This window comes from Spathaspora passalidarum (assembly GCF_000223485.1).
Source record: "Spathaspora passalidarum NRRL Y-27907 unplaced genomic scaffold SPAPAscaffold_4, whole genome shotgun sequence".
NCBI lineage: Eukaryota > Fungi > Ascomycota > Pichiomycetes > Serinales > Debaryomycetaceae > Spathaspora > Spathaspora passalidarum.
In genome coordinates, this window is record NW_006767428.1 from 972772 (window position 1) to 989665 (window position 16894).

A 16894-nucleotide genomic window follows, 5' to 3' on the forward strand; every position below is an offset into this window, starting at 1 on the left:
CCAGTCCGCTGTTGTTTTGTTGCTGGCTGGCAACACGGCTGATGAATTGTTTGACATGGGTATTAAAGGTTTCTTGGGAATGATGTCGTACCGGTGTACTGGTGAATCTTCGTAGGATAGTTCTTCGTAGAATATTCATATCATGCTATATTGATCCTGTATTCTCCATGTAATTTTCCTCCGAACTATGTGAATGTGATGGTGTGTCAAGCTGTATGCTTCCAAATCAGCTGTAATGGCCTGAGTCTAAGTGGTATAGCCTATGATTGAATGTTGCAGCACAGCTCAAAACACTAAGAAAAATTTACCAGTGCAACTTTTGGTAGGAAAAAAAAAATTTTTTCATTATTTACGTCAAGTTAAGGAACGATCTAGTACTAATAAAATCACCAATGAAGGTTCAAACAAAAGCTACTCAAGGCATAATAGACCGTACATCCCATTTCCTTAAGAAGGGAGTGCAACTTGAACAACCAGCCTGGTATAATGTTGTCTTGGACAACCCACCAATCACCGATTTAGTCAAGCAACCAAAGAATTACAAATCTGAAGACTCTGCCAAACAAGTCAACAAAACTACCCGTACTAACGTACACGAAACTTACAAGACCAGATTAACTCGTTCAGAATTGAAATTAAAAAACACTGACGCATTTAGAATCCCAAAAATCAAGTTCTTTGAAGACGAATTAAGAGATGTCTTTTTCAGACAACATCCATGGGAATTGGCCAGACCAAAGACTTTAATCGAAACTAAGGGAGATGACAACTCCAAATGTAATTGGAAGAACATGTTACAATTGCACAAACCTTTGGATGGGGAATCAGTCGTCCAAAGAACAATTTATATCTTGAATAACGAAACTAAACCTGATGGTTCCAAATACAGTCTTTTTGAAGCTTATGATTCATCTAGATTCGAATACTACAAGTTGAGAATGAGAGAAGAAATGGAGAGCCATGTTGCTAAAGAAGAAGCAATCATGTATGGCGCAGTGTTCCCAGAAACAAACTTGGCACAAAACGTCAAACATGAACAGGAATACATTGACGTTTGGACCAAGGTTGCCGAACAACAAACCAAGATGTTGCAAGCCGGTAGGGGTTCAAGAGCACCTGAAGGAAGTGTTGTTGAAGAAGAATCCGAAGCTGGTCCCTCCATTTTTGAAGGTTTTGTTGATGACGTAGAACCAGAAAAATTGTAGAATTACACCTGTAAATAGAAATCTATACTTTTAGTATTTATTATAGTATATACATATAATAGTTAAACCAATGCCCAAATAAGTCGTAAGTTTAGTGATGTCCATGTTCATCATGACCTTTCTTTAAGATGAAATGTTCATAAGCCCAGTAGGAGAGAAATGCAGCGGTACCAATACCTAATCCTGGTAAAGTATTCTTAAATCTGTTGTAACGAGTAAATTGACCCTCGTATCTCCAAGCATCTCTTTTAGCCCAAGGATTGTGTGCCATTGTATATGTTGTTTGTCTTAAAGTAGTGGTTGGTAGTGAAGAAATTTGATTTTCAGTAAGATTTTTTTTGGATGCTTTGATTGGTGTGCGAAAATCAATCTTGTTGCAACAAACTTTTGCTCAGATTCCTTGATACAGACAACCAAGTTATCTATACTAACCATCAATCAAAGAACAAGGTAAGGATACCGTTTTTGCAACCTGGGTTACCTTTGGCTTGTGCTGAGCAGTTTATGAGTTTAATACATTCATCGTTGTTCTGACTCAAAATATATTGTCTCCTAATGTATCATAGAAACTATTCCGAGGTAAGTTCCGAACTTAGTCACTTGTTTAGGCAAATGCTCTGCAACTGCCAAATCAAGGGGAAATTTCTGGATTTTCACCATTATGGTTCTTTGATATCTTGGCTGTGATAATGGATTGATCGCAGTACTCTACAATACATACTAATTTATAGGTCCTTCTCAGGGCGATGCACTAGATTTGCCATGTTTAACTAATCACTATATGAACAAAAAGTTTGAATGAATGCAGTTTGCTATCTCCACAGGTTGCGCTGCTTCCACATGTAATCTTCAAGGTATTACAACTGACCTCTAATTATCTGTGTCCTTTTGCACCGTCAACCCTTTTCAAATGAGAAGGCTATGAAGAAAATAGGGGATTTCGAGTAGTTGGCTCTCCCAGTGATTTGCATAGTTCTTGTTACTCTAGAAGAGTCAAGATATTGAATGCCATACAGAAAGGGCGGGCTCTTGCATAGTCTAAAGTAGATCTAATGGCTTGATGGTCTAGGTATTGTAATGGCAAACGTATAGGGCTAGAGCTCATATTTGCATGTTCTAAGGTTTTGCCGCATTTCTAATCTCTTGGCGGGATTTCAGCTCCCATTCAGATCAATATCTGTCCCATTTTAGTAATACTAGTGGGGAATAATTTGAATTTTCCCGAGAACAGTAATCAAATAGAACAATAGTTGAAGAAATGCTACAAATTTGAAGGATGACATAATTGCAATTGGGGTAATTTGCGCAAGGTGTTATTCCCCTCCTCCAAACAATGAGTGTTACATGATGTGGTTTTTAGTTTCATTCTTAACTCCATCCGACAGTCAGACATGAAACATTTCCGCTATGTCAGCTGCCAAATTGGCAAACTCCCCCCAATATAGGAGAGAGAATTCTACTAGAAAATAATACACATTTTGCCAAGACCCACATAACAATCTTCTGTCGGAGTTTTTTCACAAGCAATTGAAAAAGTGTATCGCAACAGAGGCGGTAAAGTGTGGAGGTAAAATATTATTTTTATGACTGAGATTTTTTATGTATTTTATTTTCACAATTGTTCTAGTAATCAATTGTAATGTGGGTCTTTGTGAGTAGTGTCCTTAACGTATTTTTCTTTATTCTCTAAGGGCCCAGCCTCGTAATGGTCTAGTCCTGGTCTATTTATCTAAATAGAAAAAAAAAGTGGTTCCGGAAATATCTCTATTTTCACAATGGTTGTTAATACCATTTCGTTGTTACGAGAAAATAATTAGCCAAGCATGTGGGAATAGACGATGGGAAGTTTTATACCGTTGTTTTTTTTTTGTATTCACTGGGTGCATCTGACGATTATTGACAAGTTTCTGCAAGCCCTGGTGGAGATAAGTCGTCTCTATGCATTGCTCTTAATGCACAGTGTGTAAAAAAAAAAAGTAATGAAAAATGTCAGGTGATGTAACCACTTGACAAGTCTGTTACCGATTGGATCACGATCTCGGTGTTACTAATAATAAAGTATATATTGAATATTTGAATAAAACAACAACGACGTATAACAAAAACCAAATAAAAATAACTAACTAACTAAAAAATGTATAATAGAAAATTCCCCAAAATCAACAAAAAGGAACAAAAATGCAAACCAAACGGAAAATCATAAGGTATCAAAAAGTAAAACAACTTGGAAACAAAAAATAATGAAAAAAAACACCCAAAAAATGTAAATAACAAAACTAAAATAACAAACACTTATCATAACATATCATTCTCTTCTCGCTCTACTACTGCAGTTTCTTCTTTTCTCTTCTATTCCCACTTGGGTTAATAATAACATGGCTATTTCCTTCAGCATCAATTCTATAATGGGTTTTTAAATGTTGAGCTAAATTATCCAGACGGCTAAACTTCTTTTCACAATATTTACAATGGAATGGACGAATATTGGAATGAACACTTCTAATATGTCTCTTCAAATGTTCACTTCTCTTGAATTGCTTGTCGCACTCCATACATGGAAATGCGCTAGAATTGGCGGCATTCTTATCGTCACTGGTTGAAGTGGGAGATATAGCTGGTGAAGTAGCCAATGGATCAATTTCAGCCGCAGTACTTTTCCTCCGTTTCTTATTCTTATTCTTCTTTTTCTTGTCTTCATCGTCGGAGTTCAGAGATGAAGTTGTAGGTGATGTATTTGGAGTCGATGCATAACTCATTGAATCCATAATTGGTTGCATTGGCTGCGATTGTGGTTGTGGTTGCAATTGCTGTTGTTGTTGCTGTTGTTGTTGTTGTTGTTGCAGCTGCACTTGTTGCTGAGCCTGATGGATTATAGGAACGTGTACTTGAGGTTGAATCGAGTTTCTTCTTCCCTTGACAGTACTATACATTCTATTCTTTTTAACCGGGTTGACTATTTCCGGATTCAACCCATCGACCCAACCTCCATTGAGCCACGAAGAGATTGCTTGCGAAAACTCGTCATCAACTTTAAAGTCGAATTGCGGAGTAGATACACTGCGGGTATGTTGCGGCATGAAATAAGGCACTGTTGGTTGAGTTGGTGAAATTTGTGCAGAAAGTGCCTGGGGAAAATTAGCCGCTTGTGGTTGTTGGGGAGACAACTGAGCTTGCATATGTTGCTGGTGCAGATGTTGTTGTGAATGATGCGCGTGTTGGTGATGTTGATGTTGCTGCGGTTGCTGCTGCTGCTGTTGTTGTTGTTGCGAATTATGTGTAGTAAATAATGTTGATAAACTAGGCGAGCTCATTGAAGTATTCAACTTGGTAAATAATTGTCTTGGATTAATGGTTCGTTCTTCTGGTATTGTAGGAATAGCTGCTGCTGCGGCCGCTACGGCTGCTGCGGCCTGGGAGTAGGAAAAGTTGGTGGGAGATTGGAGGAAATCATCAGCATTTGGCGAGGAGGTATTACTAACTGGATCAAACATAAATGATGGTTGAGCAATCCCAGCCAATTGTTGTTGTATTTGCTGTTGTTGTGGGGTTTGTTGTTGCTGTTGAGGTGGACCTGAAACCAGAGGAGTTCTCAAACTCAATAAAGTTAACTGGTCGATTGGAATCGAAGAGGAGTTTTGCCTTCCATGTTTACCTGGACCATTTCCAAACTGAGGCATGGAACCGACTTTGGGTGTAGTTGTGGCTGAAGTTTGAAAAGTGGAATGTACTCCCGTAGACGAGTTCAGGGAGAACGACGACTGCGAAGAAGCGGAAGCCGAGGGGTTATGGCTCAGATAATTGTTGATTGAATTTGAGGATGACAAATTGCCAGTTGATTCTTCGTCATAGTTGAGCTTGTTGGCAACACCGCCTGGAAATTGGTTAGATAACTGATAGTTATTGAAGAAAATCTCGTCATTAATGTGTAATGACTCTGGCATGGCTGCTGTAGTATTAGTAGCATTGGTATTATAAGACATATTGCTGAAATTCTGGGGGGTATTCATTCCAACTAAGTTATCAATCTGGTTGTCTCCATAATAAGTTGTGTCAAAAGGCTCGTTAGTATTGTTAACACCGTTGCCACCACTGGTCGTAAAGAAGGTGGTGGCCGAGCTATTTTCAAAGATTGGTGGACAATCCAGAGACATTGTGAATTGTAAAGGGGGGGAAAAGGTTTAGAGATTGAGACTAGTGGGTGTGAATGTGAATGTGAATGTGACTTATGCAAACGTGGTTGCCTTTGCTAACTGTGGTATGTAGTAAAAATGTGGGGGCTGTGGGATCGGTATGTATAGTTAGCTACTGGGTAACGACGACTGTTTTTATAAAGAATTCACTGGTGGGGAGGTATAACTTTGTTGCAATTGAGTAATTTGAATTAATATATAAAAGACCGTGTTCGGAAGAAAAGAGAATTCGAACGCTATTTAAAACTACTTTTATATATTTAAAATATTATAATGAATGCAGCACTAGTGTAAGTACCAAAACCACATTTTTCGGAACTAAAAAAAAAAAAAAAAAATAAAATAAATAAAATAAAAATAAAAAAAACTGAGCATGAAAAATTGTATGATTAAAAATTCATTTACATGATTTAAAAAAAAAAAAAAGTTACAATTTTTCAAAAATAAAAAAAAAGACCTTACAGGTGGATTAAAAAAAATAAGATTTAACCAGTTTCATTTGCGTTGTATTGTATGTTTCGGGTTATGTATGTCACTAATCCCGCATTAACAAAAAGCCCATGGTCATTGTATACCGCTAACAATATCTTTACCAGCTTATCTTGAAAGAACAAAACCCCAATTAATAATCTTTGATGGCAATTTCAATTTCCATTTTTAGCTTTTATTTTTTTCAATTTGGATTGAATCTAAAAAATAATTTACCATGGTAATTTTTTTAAAAAACAATAACAATCAAAAACTTATTATTTTTTTTGTCTGGACCTATTGTTCACTTACTTTCTTTCACTGCTATTATGGCGTGAAATTTTTCTGTAAGGTGTGCACATTAATATGCGCACTTAGTTTGTGATTTTTCGGTCGTTCTAGTGCATATTGATCAACAGATGGAAGTTTAAGTTAGACTCGGAATGGAATCGGTTGGATATGTAACACGCCCAAAAAAACCTACAAACTAACTCGTAATAGAATAAAGCTAAATGAAAAAAAAAAAGAAGACATCACACATACGATGGACAACTGGATACATTACCTTGTAATACAGTAAGAAAAGTTTCCACCTTGATTTGATTTGTTCTTCATATACCGTATCCGGATAAGTGGTTTTTTTTTGCTTTTTGCACTTTGCTGCGAGTGCAGGTATGGTTTGATTCCCTTGCATTAAGATTCAGCTTTGTGAATTACACTTGCCTAATTGTATTTAACTTTTAAATATATTTATAACAATGAGGCAGAGTTGTCACAGAAGGGTATAACTCTAAAAAAGTTTGACTGAATAAAGACAGTTTTGGTTGTGAATCTTTTGAAAGTTATATATCACTCAAAACCAAGCATTTTAGTTGGAAAGGCTTGGGTCGGATATATTCTTCCTTGACGCGGTTATGATAGGTATTTATAAATGAAACTAAGCCAATCTAATTTCGACTGATTTTTGTGTATTTTAGGTTATCCAGAGTATTAACATTACTTTGGTGGTCCGGGTACCCAATTTTGGATATAATTAGCAATGGATATGCGTACGCTACTAATGTCCGTCTATGTAACGTAATTTTCATTTACTACATGGCTACTAAAAAAAAAAAAAATAGAATAAAATAAAAAAATAAAAACTGCTTGCATGTAACAAAAGTTTAGTTAAAAAATACAAAGGTTTGCAGAGATTTTTTTGGATGGTCTATGGTTTTTGTTCTCTTCTCCGCTTCTTTATCAAGACACAATTAAAGTGTGAATATGGGTTGAAAATTTTCAATTGTTCTAATTGCCATTATAGCTAGAAGGCCGTATAATTAGATGTAACTAAAAAACTTGCTGAAAATCTAGAACTTGTTGACACACTCAGCTCTAGACCTTTTAGCTTTGCTTGACGGATTTTGTTTGCTTGTCTTTGTTTGCCATGAAATTTCTACACCCGATCCACCGAACAAATGCCGAGAGGTTTTCCCGAGCAAGCATAAACAACAAAACCCAATCAATATAACTTGCATTTACTTACATCATGACGTAAATATAGAGCAGAATAGTGCGATCGTGAGGTAAATACATAATAGGAACAAGTTTGTACTACGATTGTTCTGCAGAGAAAGAACGTAAGATAAAATACTTTGTGTTTCATCACATGATGACGTAGATTTTCCCAGGTTATTTTGAGCCATGCAGTTTGGCCTCAATCTATTTTTATCATCTACTTTTCCCTATTCGTTAAATTGTTGGCGAAATTACTTAGATATATAAATGGAAAAGCGGTTGCTTAACCAATTCTAGTTCTTTAAGAAATGAAATTTCGGGAACTTTTTCACAACTCCGTTGAGAGCGTGGTTGCTGTTGTGCCCAATGAGATTATTTTTCTGATGTTTTCAGCCAAATTTCTTCCAAAAATAGTCAAACAAAACAATATCGTAATTTAACCCTGTTCACATACACACATAGTTTTGAGGTGTGGCCATAGTCGAGGCTTATAGTATAACAAGAGCTCTCAACACACACTTGAAATAGGCACCGGTTATGACTACTCGTTAATATACTAACGTTGTTCATTTTCTCTAATTTATTTTCCATTTGAGGCATAAAGTGTGACCACATACATTTTCGTCTAGTTTCAAGGTTTTTTGATATGCATGTCTCCCTCGGCACATGTAATGCGAAAGGGATATCTTTCGGTCGAATTGAAGTCATGATCGATGGTGTTGTCTTTTAAATAGATTAGAGTTGCAACTGGTTCTTCTAGATGTCAATCTTAGCACAGGTCGTGCACGAGCAAATTCGGCGGAGTTCTTTTTTTTATGTATTACTTTCTAGCGCATATGGTATGCTAGTACAGGGCTTGTAGTTATAGGTTGTCGTCACAAAGTAAATAGGAGTACCAGATTAGAAGCAAGAGAATCGCGTGATACCACTATAGGGCCACCGCCTCGTTATTAGACGCCAGTGAGGTTGGGGAACGTGTACGCGATTGGATATTTAGCCGAAGAATGGCGTGTTGCGTTCAAGGAATAAGATTGACATCTGGCAATTCCGATTGCACAAATAAATCCAGTCTAGACCCAATAACTTACGAGCTAGCAATTACAAATAGAGACCGATACAACTGAAGATAATACATTGAAAAATTATTCTCGTACCTGGAGATAATCAATAAAAACACTTTGTGTCCTCTCCGGGGGGAACCTATCCAAATTAGGCAATGTTCCACATGTGTAAATTGAGTCCTCTACTTTGTTCACTGTAGTTCCGCTGTATATTTAATACTTCCGCACAAAAATCACCGAGAGAACCAGCGAGTGCGGAAGAAATAGAGAGGGGAGTAGAATTCCATTAGAGCGGAACGAGAAGCTTACCCGGAGTATTTAGCAAAAGAAGCCAGAACCTTGTTTTTTTTAACTCATGCCCCTCGCCCGGTGAGTTGACTCATCATCCAATCTTCCTGTGGCAACCTTCAGAACTCTGCGAGTTCACGCTAGAGGTCGCGGTAGCAAGTTTGTCATTTATAAGTTTGTTGTTCCAGATTTTGATCTGTAAACGTATCCAGTGGGAATGTGTGGCATAATAGAATATTACGAGAGAAGGTTAAAGTCCACGATAGCAAAAATTGTAGCGATTGGCTTATTTGCAATCTACCCCCCTCCCTTCCCCCTCCTCTAGAGGTATTTTTCTTTTTTTTCGTTGTACATGTGGGTAAGTTTTTTTTTTTTTCTTAGAGAAGATCGGCGTTATATATGGCCTCCCCTCTTCTGTTCTCGGCTTCACTTGGTATGGCTCCCCTCATTCTCCCCCACTTCTCTCCTTTTATCCCACAGTGGTTTGCCACATGTGTACCCTAGTCCTCCGGTAGTACCAGTAACAAGCAACCCAGACAACGCAGCCCTTTTTCGTATCACACACTAATACCACACCATTTGTACATTACGAAAAATAGATAACACCAAATAACAAAAAAAAAAATAAATAAAATAAAAAACAAAACAAAAATTGATACCTGAAATGGGCAAATAGGCGCAAGTACACCCATGCTAGTTGACCCACGTCGTATCGGATGAAAGTTTGTGCTTTTTTGTTAAAATACCGCTTTTACTTCCTTTATACTTGTTTCAGGTTGACTTATGACGACATAAACCTCCTGGGATTGCGCATCTCCGATCCGATTACCCAGGGACACGTATACAATGGGCCTGATTTGTTATCACAAAACTGCAATTTTATTATCAAGGAAGGAAAAACTCCGAAAAGAAAAACTGTGGTTGCATGCAGGAAAATTGTCTTCTTTTTTGACTGTATTAAATTTTTCTATTTTTTTTTTTTTGTATGGCAAAATACTTCAATAAATATAGAAGTAAAATTTAGGCAGCAAAGTTTTCTTTTCCTGTTTCCTTCCTGTTGTGGTTTACGATACTTCTATAGAACAACTGCATACATCAAAAGCTGACTAAGTAATGTCATCCCCCATCACAAACTCACCTGCGGCGCCACACAATAACGGCGAAATACCTGCAGTAACAACAGAAGCGTCTTCATCCGCTTCGTCTGCCGATGTGTCATCTTCACCGTCCCCTCTTTCCACACCGTCACTTTCACACCAACACCATAGCCATCACAGTCAACCTACCAGCGAAAGTATACGAAAGTTGATTGCATCCAACTTTAATATCGCCACATCGCCAGCTCAACATGCTGGATCATCGTCCTCAGGAAATGTGACACCTAGGTCGCGTAACAAATCAAAGTCAATAAGTAATGGAGTTTTGAGTCATTCACGAACCGCGTCTAAAAAGGTTTCATTTTCAAACTTTCATTCCATAAATTCATCACAAGTGTTTACTTCTTCAAGCGGCAGTTCGGCCAACTCGTCCGATAACGACGACGACGACTATGAAGATGAATATACTATACGCAATGATGAAGGTCTCAAGAAATCACAAACTACAACTTCACCAAGTCAACCGGGTTTCAGGAATGTCCAATTCACAATGAGTGTGACTCCTTCACCACTTACGATATCTCCGACAATCTCCAATAGTACCACAAACACAAGAGGTGCACATAAAAGTAAATCTGGTAATGCATTAAGGAAATTCGCTAGTTATGGAGGTGAAAAGTTGGCCATGAGCAAGTCATTAGATTCTCAGATGTTAGAACCCTGTGATTCAACTAGCTCAGTTAGCTCTCTTTTGCCTGAGTTTAATAAACGTCCATTGACGGATACTCCAATCGTGTCGTCCATGGCATCGCCAGTAACCAGATATCAATCTAGCGAAGAAGACGATGGTGCACCAGAACATTCAACTATTCATGAGGAAGACGAAGAAGCAGCAGACAACGTTGCTCCATTGAGAAAAACCCGAAACATTTCTCATTTGAACCTTTCTGAATTAACCGAAGCCAATAATATCCACGAAGAAAAGAAGTTGAGCAAAACTGATTCCGACGCTGTTGAAGGCGCTGCTGCTGCACTTGCAAGCACTGGTGCCATTACCATGCCTCCAGAATTCAAGATCACGAATACGAACTTTCAACATACCCCTAGTGCCAGTAATACTCCTTCGCCCTCAACCCCTACAATTCAAATGAAGCAAGAAATTAGAGACTCGTTATTAAAAGATGTGCCTAATGAAGTGAAGGAACAATTTGAAAAAACCCCTTCTCTTGAACAACTTAAATCTTTATTAATGACTAAACCTCCACCATCAGCCAGAAAGACATATACTTTGAACATCCCAGGTCAAACATCTTCCAAGATATCACCTGATGGGAAGATTGCTCAAGTCGATGTTGGTTCCAAATTGGTTATTGTTATGGTTGGATTACCAGCTAGAGGAAAATCATACATTACTAATAAATTGACTAGATATTTAAATTGGCTACAACACGATTGTCGAGTTTTCAATGTTGGTAACACTAGACGTAAGGATAAACATAATGCTGGGCCAGAAAAGAACCCACTTCCTGATAATCACACCCCGGTCAATCTGCAATCGCCAAAAGAACCAGATCACGAAGAAGCCGCCGAAGAAGAAGAAGAGCAGGAACACGATGCCGCATTTTTCTCACCAGAAAATAAAGCTAATACTGCTCTTCGTGAAAAATGGGCTATGGATACTCTTGATCAATTATTGGATTATGTTATTAATGGGACTGGATCAGTTGGTATTTTCGACGCGACAAACTCGACAAAATCAAGAAGAAGACGGGTGTTTAAGAGAATTCAAGAACGTTCCAATGGAGAATTGAAGGTTTTGTATTTGGAGAGTATTTGTAATGATCCTAATATTATTGAATCCAATATCAGATTAAAGTTGAGTGGTCCTGATTATAAAAACATGGACCCTGAAGTTGCCCTTAATGATTTTATTGGAAGATTGCATAATTATGAAAAGGCGTATGAAACTATTGACGAGGCTGAAGAACAAATTCCCGGATTCCAATATGTTAAAATCATTGATGTTGGTAAAAAGATTGTCAGTTATAACATCCAAGGGTTCTTGTCATCACAAACGGTTTACTTTTTGTTGAATTTCAACCTTTGTGAACGTCAAATCTGGATTACTCGTCACGGTGAATCTCGTGATAACTTGACTGGTCGTATTGGTGGTGATTCTCATTTGACTAAACGTGGTGATAGATTTGCTAGAACTTTGGCCAAATTTATGAATGTCAAGCGGGCTGAATTTAGAAAACAACAATTGGAAAGATTTTCATCAAAATTGGAATCAAAGTATAACTCTATGATTTTCAATGAAAAGGATGTTGCCATGTTGGATTCTATTCCTACTGAACCTAATTTCTGTGTGTGGACATCTATGCTTATCCGTGCGATTGAAACTGGTCAATATTTCAATGAACACTTATACCTGGTTAAGCAAATGAGAATGTTGAATGAGCTAGGAGGTGGTAAATTTGAAGGAATGACTTATGATGAAATACAACATAAGCATCCACGAGAATTTGAAGCTAGGTTAAAGGATAAATTGAGTTATAGATACCCTGGTGTTGGAGGTGAATCATATTTGGATGTTCTTACTAGATTGCGACCATTAATTACCGAACTTGAACGTACCACTGATCATTTATTGATTATATCACACCGTGTGGTGTTGCGTATTTTATTGGCTTATTTCTTGAATTTAGACAAGTCGGCAATTGGAGAATTGGATGTTCCATTACACACATTGTACTGTCTTGAGCTGAAGCCTTATGGTACTGATTATACCATGTATGAATACGACGAGACTTTAGATTGGTTTGTCAAGTCTGAGCCAGATCATCAAAAGAATATTAAAGAAGTTGGGGTTGTGTTTAGAGAACGGAAATATTCGGTTGTTCCTACTGCACCACCATCGTTTAGACGTGGTGGAGAAAGAAGACCGGGTAAGCATCATCACAATTATAAAGAGGCATCACATCTGAGAAAGCCAATAAAAGAGTAAGTTGGGTATTTGGGTTTAATATGTGGGTTATACACACGCACACACACATATATATATATGTATGTATATATATCTTGTTGTAAGTTTTGGTTTATTTAGAGTAAATATAAATATTGAAGGGAGAGCTTATCATACACACACATATATATACTGTGGGTATAAGACTGTTGTGATGGTGAAATTAGTGAGAATATTCTAGAAGCCGCAACTCCCAATTGCAATGTTGCACTAGCAGATTTTACAAAATCTGTGTGGGTATAGGTTTAGGGTTTTCTATAACGTTCCATATCGCATTAGATGTCGGCTGAAGACCGGGTAACTCTCATCCCAAATTTTGTATTTAAGACCAGCAGGAAAATTTTTTTTTTCTAGTCAAATTTTATTTCTACAACTTCATCTTCTTTTCTTTAGCAACCAAATAGCAAACATAGACAACAACCAGAGAGAATTTAATTGTGTTTATCCAGGGAATCAAAGACTATCCCCTTTGATGAATCCAAATAACTGCTCTCATGGTAGGGTGTCCTATTTCTTGCATTCAACAAATTAACGGGATATACATTTGAATATGATGAAATTGAGTCTACTTCTTTCCCAGTCTGATTCGACTATGATCGACAGGGTTGAAAACCGTCCCTTTTATCGTTTAGCACGTCCCCCTTCTGGGACGTGTGATATTTGTGGACTTATACTTGCCAGTATTTTAACAATTCTGATTCATTTGTATTGACGTGTAATTTGTTGGATGTGCAGAGCTAGTGCAAGGGTGTCAATCGCAACATGTCGATGGATTTGACATTTTGTGATTCTCATGATTTTGGTGCTCATCTATTTCGGAAAGTTTCCAGCAGTATTTGTGGTACAAAAATTGATCCAATTATGTGGAGGTTTAAGATGATGAAAGTTTACCATAAACATTCGCAGTTTCCTCGGTAGCATACGACTAGAACCCATCTAAATGTATGTCGGTGACCGCTGAATAGACCTTCCATGGATGTCTGATTAAACCTCAATAAAGTTGAATCAATTTTTGCCTTGAATTCCTACTGGGAACATGGACATAGATGACATTGAAATGGTGAGTTACTCTTGAAGTATGTAGTACTGGCGCGTGTGTGTGTGTGGCTCTTACAAGGTAGGCTGATAGTTTAGGGTCGAGCATCAGATGTGCCGCCGCCACCGCCGGCCTATAGCGAGGCAGCTTTATTGCGGAAATATTCTCGGTATGAGTATCCGATGAGCTTCGCGGCATCAGTCGGCATCATGCATGTATGCTCATGTATTGTTATGCTGTCAAAACAACCCCGGAACTTAAAATCTACAAGCTTATACAACAAATCATTATCTATTTCGTCAACAAAACTATTTAAAAAAACCAAATTGTTCATTAGATCTTACCCTTGACCGAAGGAGAGGTCAATGGCCATTGGTAAGAACCTGGTTCATCAAAGACATAATTGTGCTTTTCCAAGTACTTTCTCAAGTGGTCTGGACCCTTGGAACCATAAGCATACTTAACCAATGGGATATCATTCTCTGAAGATTCAATGTGTTTTAATAATGGGGTGAAGAGCTTCCAAGATTCATCCAATTCGTCATCTCTAACGAAATTGGAGTGGTTACCCAAGTAACAATCTCTAATCAATGCTTCGTAGGCTTCTGGGATCCAGAAATCCTTAGAGTATCTTGTAGAATAAGTCAAGTCCAATTCAGTCAAGGAAGTTTCGGTGGAGATACCTGGGATCTTGGAGTTGATCTTCAAGTAAATAGCCTCGTTTGGTTGGATTCTAATGACAAGTTCGTTACGTTGGATTTCCTTAAACATACCCTTAGCAACAGGCTTGAATTGAATTCTAATTTCAACCTTGGATTCGTCAAGGGCCTTACCGGCTCTTAAAACGATAGGAACACCATCCCAACGTTCATTGCTGATGGAAAGACCCAAAGCAGCATAAGTAACACACTTGGAATCTGGCTTAACGGTGTCGTCATCCAAGTAGCCTGGCTTGGTACCATCTTCAGACTTGGTGTATTGACCTAATAACAAATCTTCAGTGTCAATTGGTTCAATAGCCTTCAAAATCTTAACCTTCTCGTCACGAACAGCTTCTGGGTCAAAGGAAACTGGTCTGTCCATGGTTAACAAGGTCAAAACTTGCAATAAATGGTTTTGCATGACATCTCTCACAATACCGATGGAATCAAAGTACCCACCTCTACCTTCAGTACCGAAAGCTTCCTTGAAGGAAATTTGAATAGAGGCAATGTTGGACTTGTTCCAGATGCCGCTGAACATGGTGTTACCAAATCTTAAAACCAACAAATTCTTAACCATTTCCTTACCCAAGTAATGGTCAATTCTGTACAATTCTTCTTCGGTAAACAAAGGAGCCAAATCTCTTTGTAAAGCTCTAGCACTTTCCAAATCGTGACCGAATGGCTTTTCAACAATAATTCTAGTTTCACCAGCATAAACTTCCTTCTTCAATTGTTTACAAACAACAGTGAAAACAGAAGGTGGCAATGCCAAGTAGAACAATCTGTGTGGGTTTTTAACACCGTGCTTTTCTTCATAGGATTCACATGCCTTTCTCAACTTGATGTAACCTTCATCAGTGTCATAAGGATCACTAATGTATGAAACCAAGCTCAAGAACTCCTTCTTGGTTTCTTCAGTCGCTCCTTTAAAGTTCTTGGATATTCTGTCTTTAAAGTCATCATCTTCCAACTTGGATCTGGCGTAACCGATGATTTGGATGGTTTTTGGCAAATGACCTTCTCTGAACAATCCGAAAAGAGCAGGAAATGTCTTCTTCTTGGCTAAATCACCCGAAGCACCAAAGACGACAATGGTAGTGTAATCTCCAAAAGAGTGGTATGACATTATTTATTAAGTGGTATGTTCAATTGACCGTAAGTTTTTCAAATGGGTTAAAAATTTAAGGGAGGGGTAGGGGAATCTATTTTTCCGACGTAAAGGGAGCAGGGGCGAAAATTATATGTAGGGACCAACGGGGATATATACGTATGGTCTAAGTCAACAGTTGGGAACGGTATGGACTCAATTGGCGGCGGATAAAGTTAACTTTACTGATAGATTAAAGAATCAACAAGAAAAGAAAGAAAAGTCGAAAGAAAGTAGGAAATTTGTAAACTTGAAAAATCGGAAATTATTTATAATCTTTATATAAATTTTTAGTATTGCGGTGGGTGGAAATAATTTTTCAATGATTGTTTTTTTTTTTTTTTTTTTTTTGGATTTTGTTGATTTTCCCATATTCCCGTCCCTCCCATTTTTTCCTGCTTTGTGGTCGAAATTTGTAATCAGAAAGGTAAAAGAGGGAATTCGCATATAACGTAATCTCTTACTAAGGTGTAAGCAACCGTGGTATCGTCCCTGCGGCAAAACTGTAAATGTGAAATTCCATTTAAAGTTAGTTGCGAATGGCAAATAAAACAATCTCGATACGAGGGGAAGATATACATGTACGACACATAGATACACTACTTCAATTGATGTGTATTTTGTACTAATTGTTGCATAGAGAAGCGTTTAATTATGTGTTACATGCTAATTTTTTCTCAACGGCGAACTCCCATAGTGTCATATTTTGGATTCACCTTCCTCTCTTATCGAAATTTTGAGTAGTTTTTTTTTGGGCTTTGTTCTGTGCGCTAACGGAAAACTTCAGTGACAAAAAAAAATGTAATGGGGGATCGCACCAGGCAGGTGCTTTTTTTCTTTTTTTTTTGTTCGGTACGGGATGGTGAGGGGGTTCTAGGCGAGCACCATCAATAATTCATTACTAATGGCAGAAAAAATATATGATTCAAGTAGTAATGATTCCTTAGTAAAATCCAATATGAATTGCTTTTAATTTCATTTCCGAATATTTAGTTAGCACCTCGTACATATCGATAGATTATACAAATCAATAGTATGTAAAATCATCACTTTTCCTTTGTTCTATGCCTTGGCGTTGGTGTACCTTTGTAACTGTAATGTAATAATTAGTCAACATCATGTCACGTGAAATAACAATTACGATTCCAAAATTTAACAGAGACCACATATACTAAG

The 16894-nt window shown here is 37.7% G+C and overlaps 5 protein-coding genes across 5 annotated transcripts; 2 read left to right on the plus strand and 3 right to left on the minus strand. All coding sequences in view use genetic code 12, as the record gives it.

Moving 5' to 3' along the window:
• Nucleotides 1–374: 374 nt before the first annotated feature.
• On the plus strand, nucleotides 375–1500 carry SPAPADRAFT_61410 (mitochondrial 37S ribosomal protein mS23; the record flags this gene model as incomplete). Its single annotated transcript, XM_007375547.1, has 1 exon — nucleotides 375–1500. The coding sequence occupies one exon, from the start codon at nucleotides 393–395 to the stop codon at nucleotides 1203–1205; it is 813 nt and encodes a 270-aa protein (XP_007375609.1).
• On the minus strand, nucleotides 1297–1476 carry SPAPADRAFT_138598 (uncharacterized protein; the record flags this gene model as incomplete). Its single annotated transcript, XM_007375548.1, has 1 exon — nucleotides 1297–1476. One exon carries the CDS (start codon nucleotides 1474–1476, stop codon nucleotides 1297–1299), a length of 180 nt encoding a protein of 59 aa, XP_007375610.1.
• Nucleotides 1501–2818: 1318 nt separating the features above from the next.
• MSN4 (stress-responsive transcriptional activator) lies at nucleotides 2819–5588 on the minus strand (the record flags this gene model as incomplete). The annotated part of the gene is made up of 1 exon (XM_007375549.1): nucleotides 2819–5588. A coding segment is annotated over one exon (808 nt), but the record flags the coding sequence as incomplete, so codon positions are not given.
• Nucleotides 5589–9822: 4234 nt separating this feature from the next.
• Nucleotides 9823–12813, plus strand: PFK26 (Pfk26p; the record flags this gene model as incomplete). Its single annotated transcript, XM_007375550.1, has 1 exon — nucleotides 9823–12813. One exon carries the CDS (start codon nucleotides 9823–9825, stop codon nucleotides 12811–12813), a length of 2991 nt encoding a protein of 996 aa, XP_007375612.1.
• Nucleotides 12814–14103: 1290 nt separating this feature from the next.
• On the minus strand, nucleotides 14104–15927 carry ZWF1 (glucose-6-phosphate dehydrogenase; the record flags this gene model as incomplete). Its single annotated transcript, XM_007375551.1, has 1 exon — nucleotides 14104–15927. The coding sequence occupies one exon, from the start codon at nucleotides 15695–15697 to the stop codon at nucleotides 14201–14203; it is 1497 nt and encodes a 498-aa protein (XP_007375613.1).
• Between the last annotated feature and the right edge of the window lie 967 nt (nucleotides 15928–16894).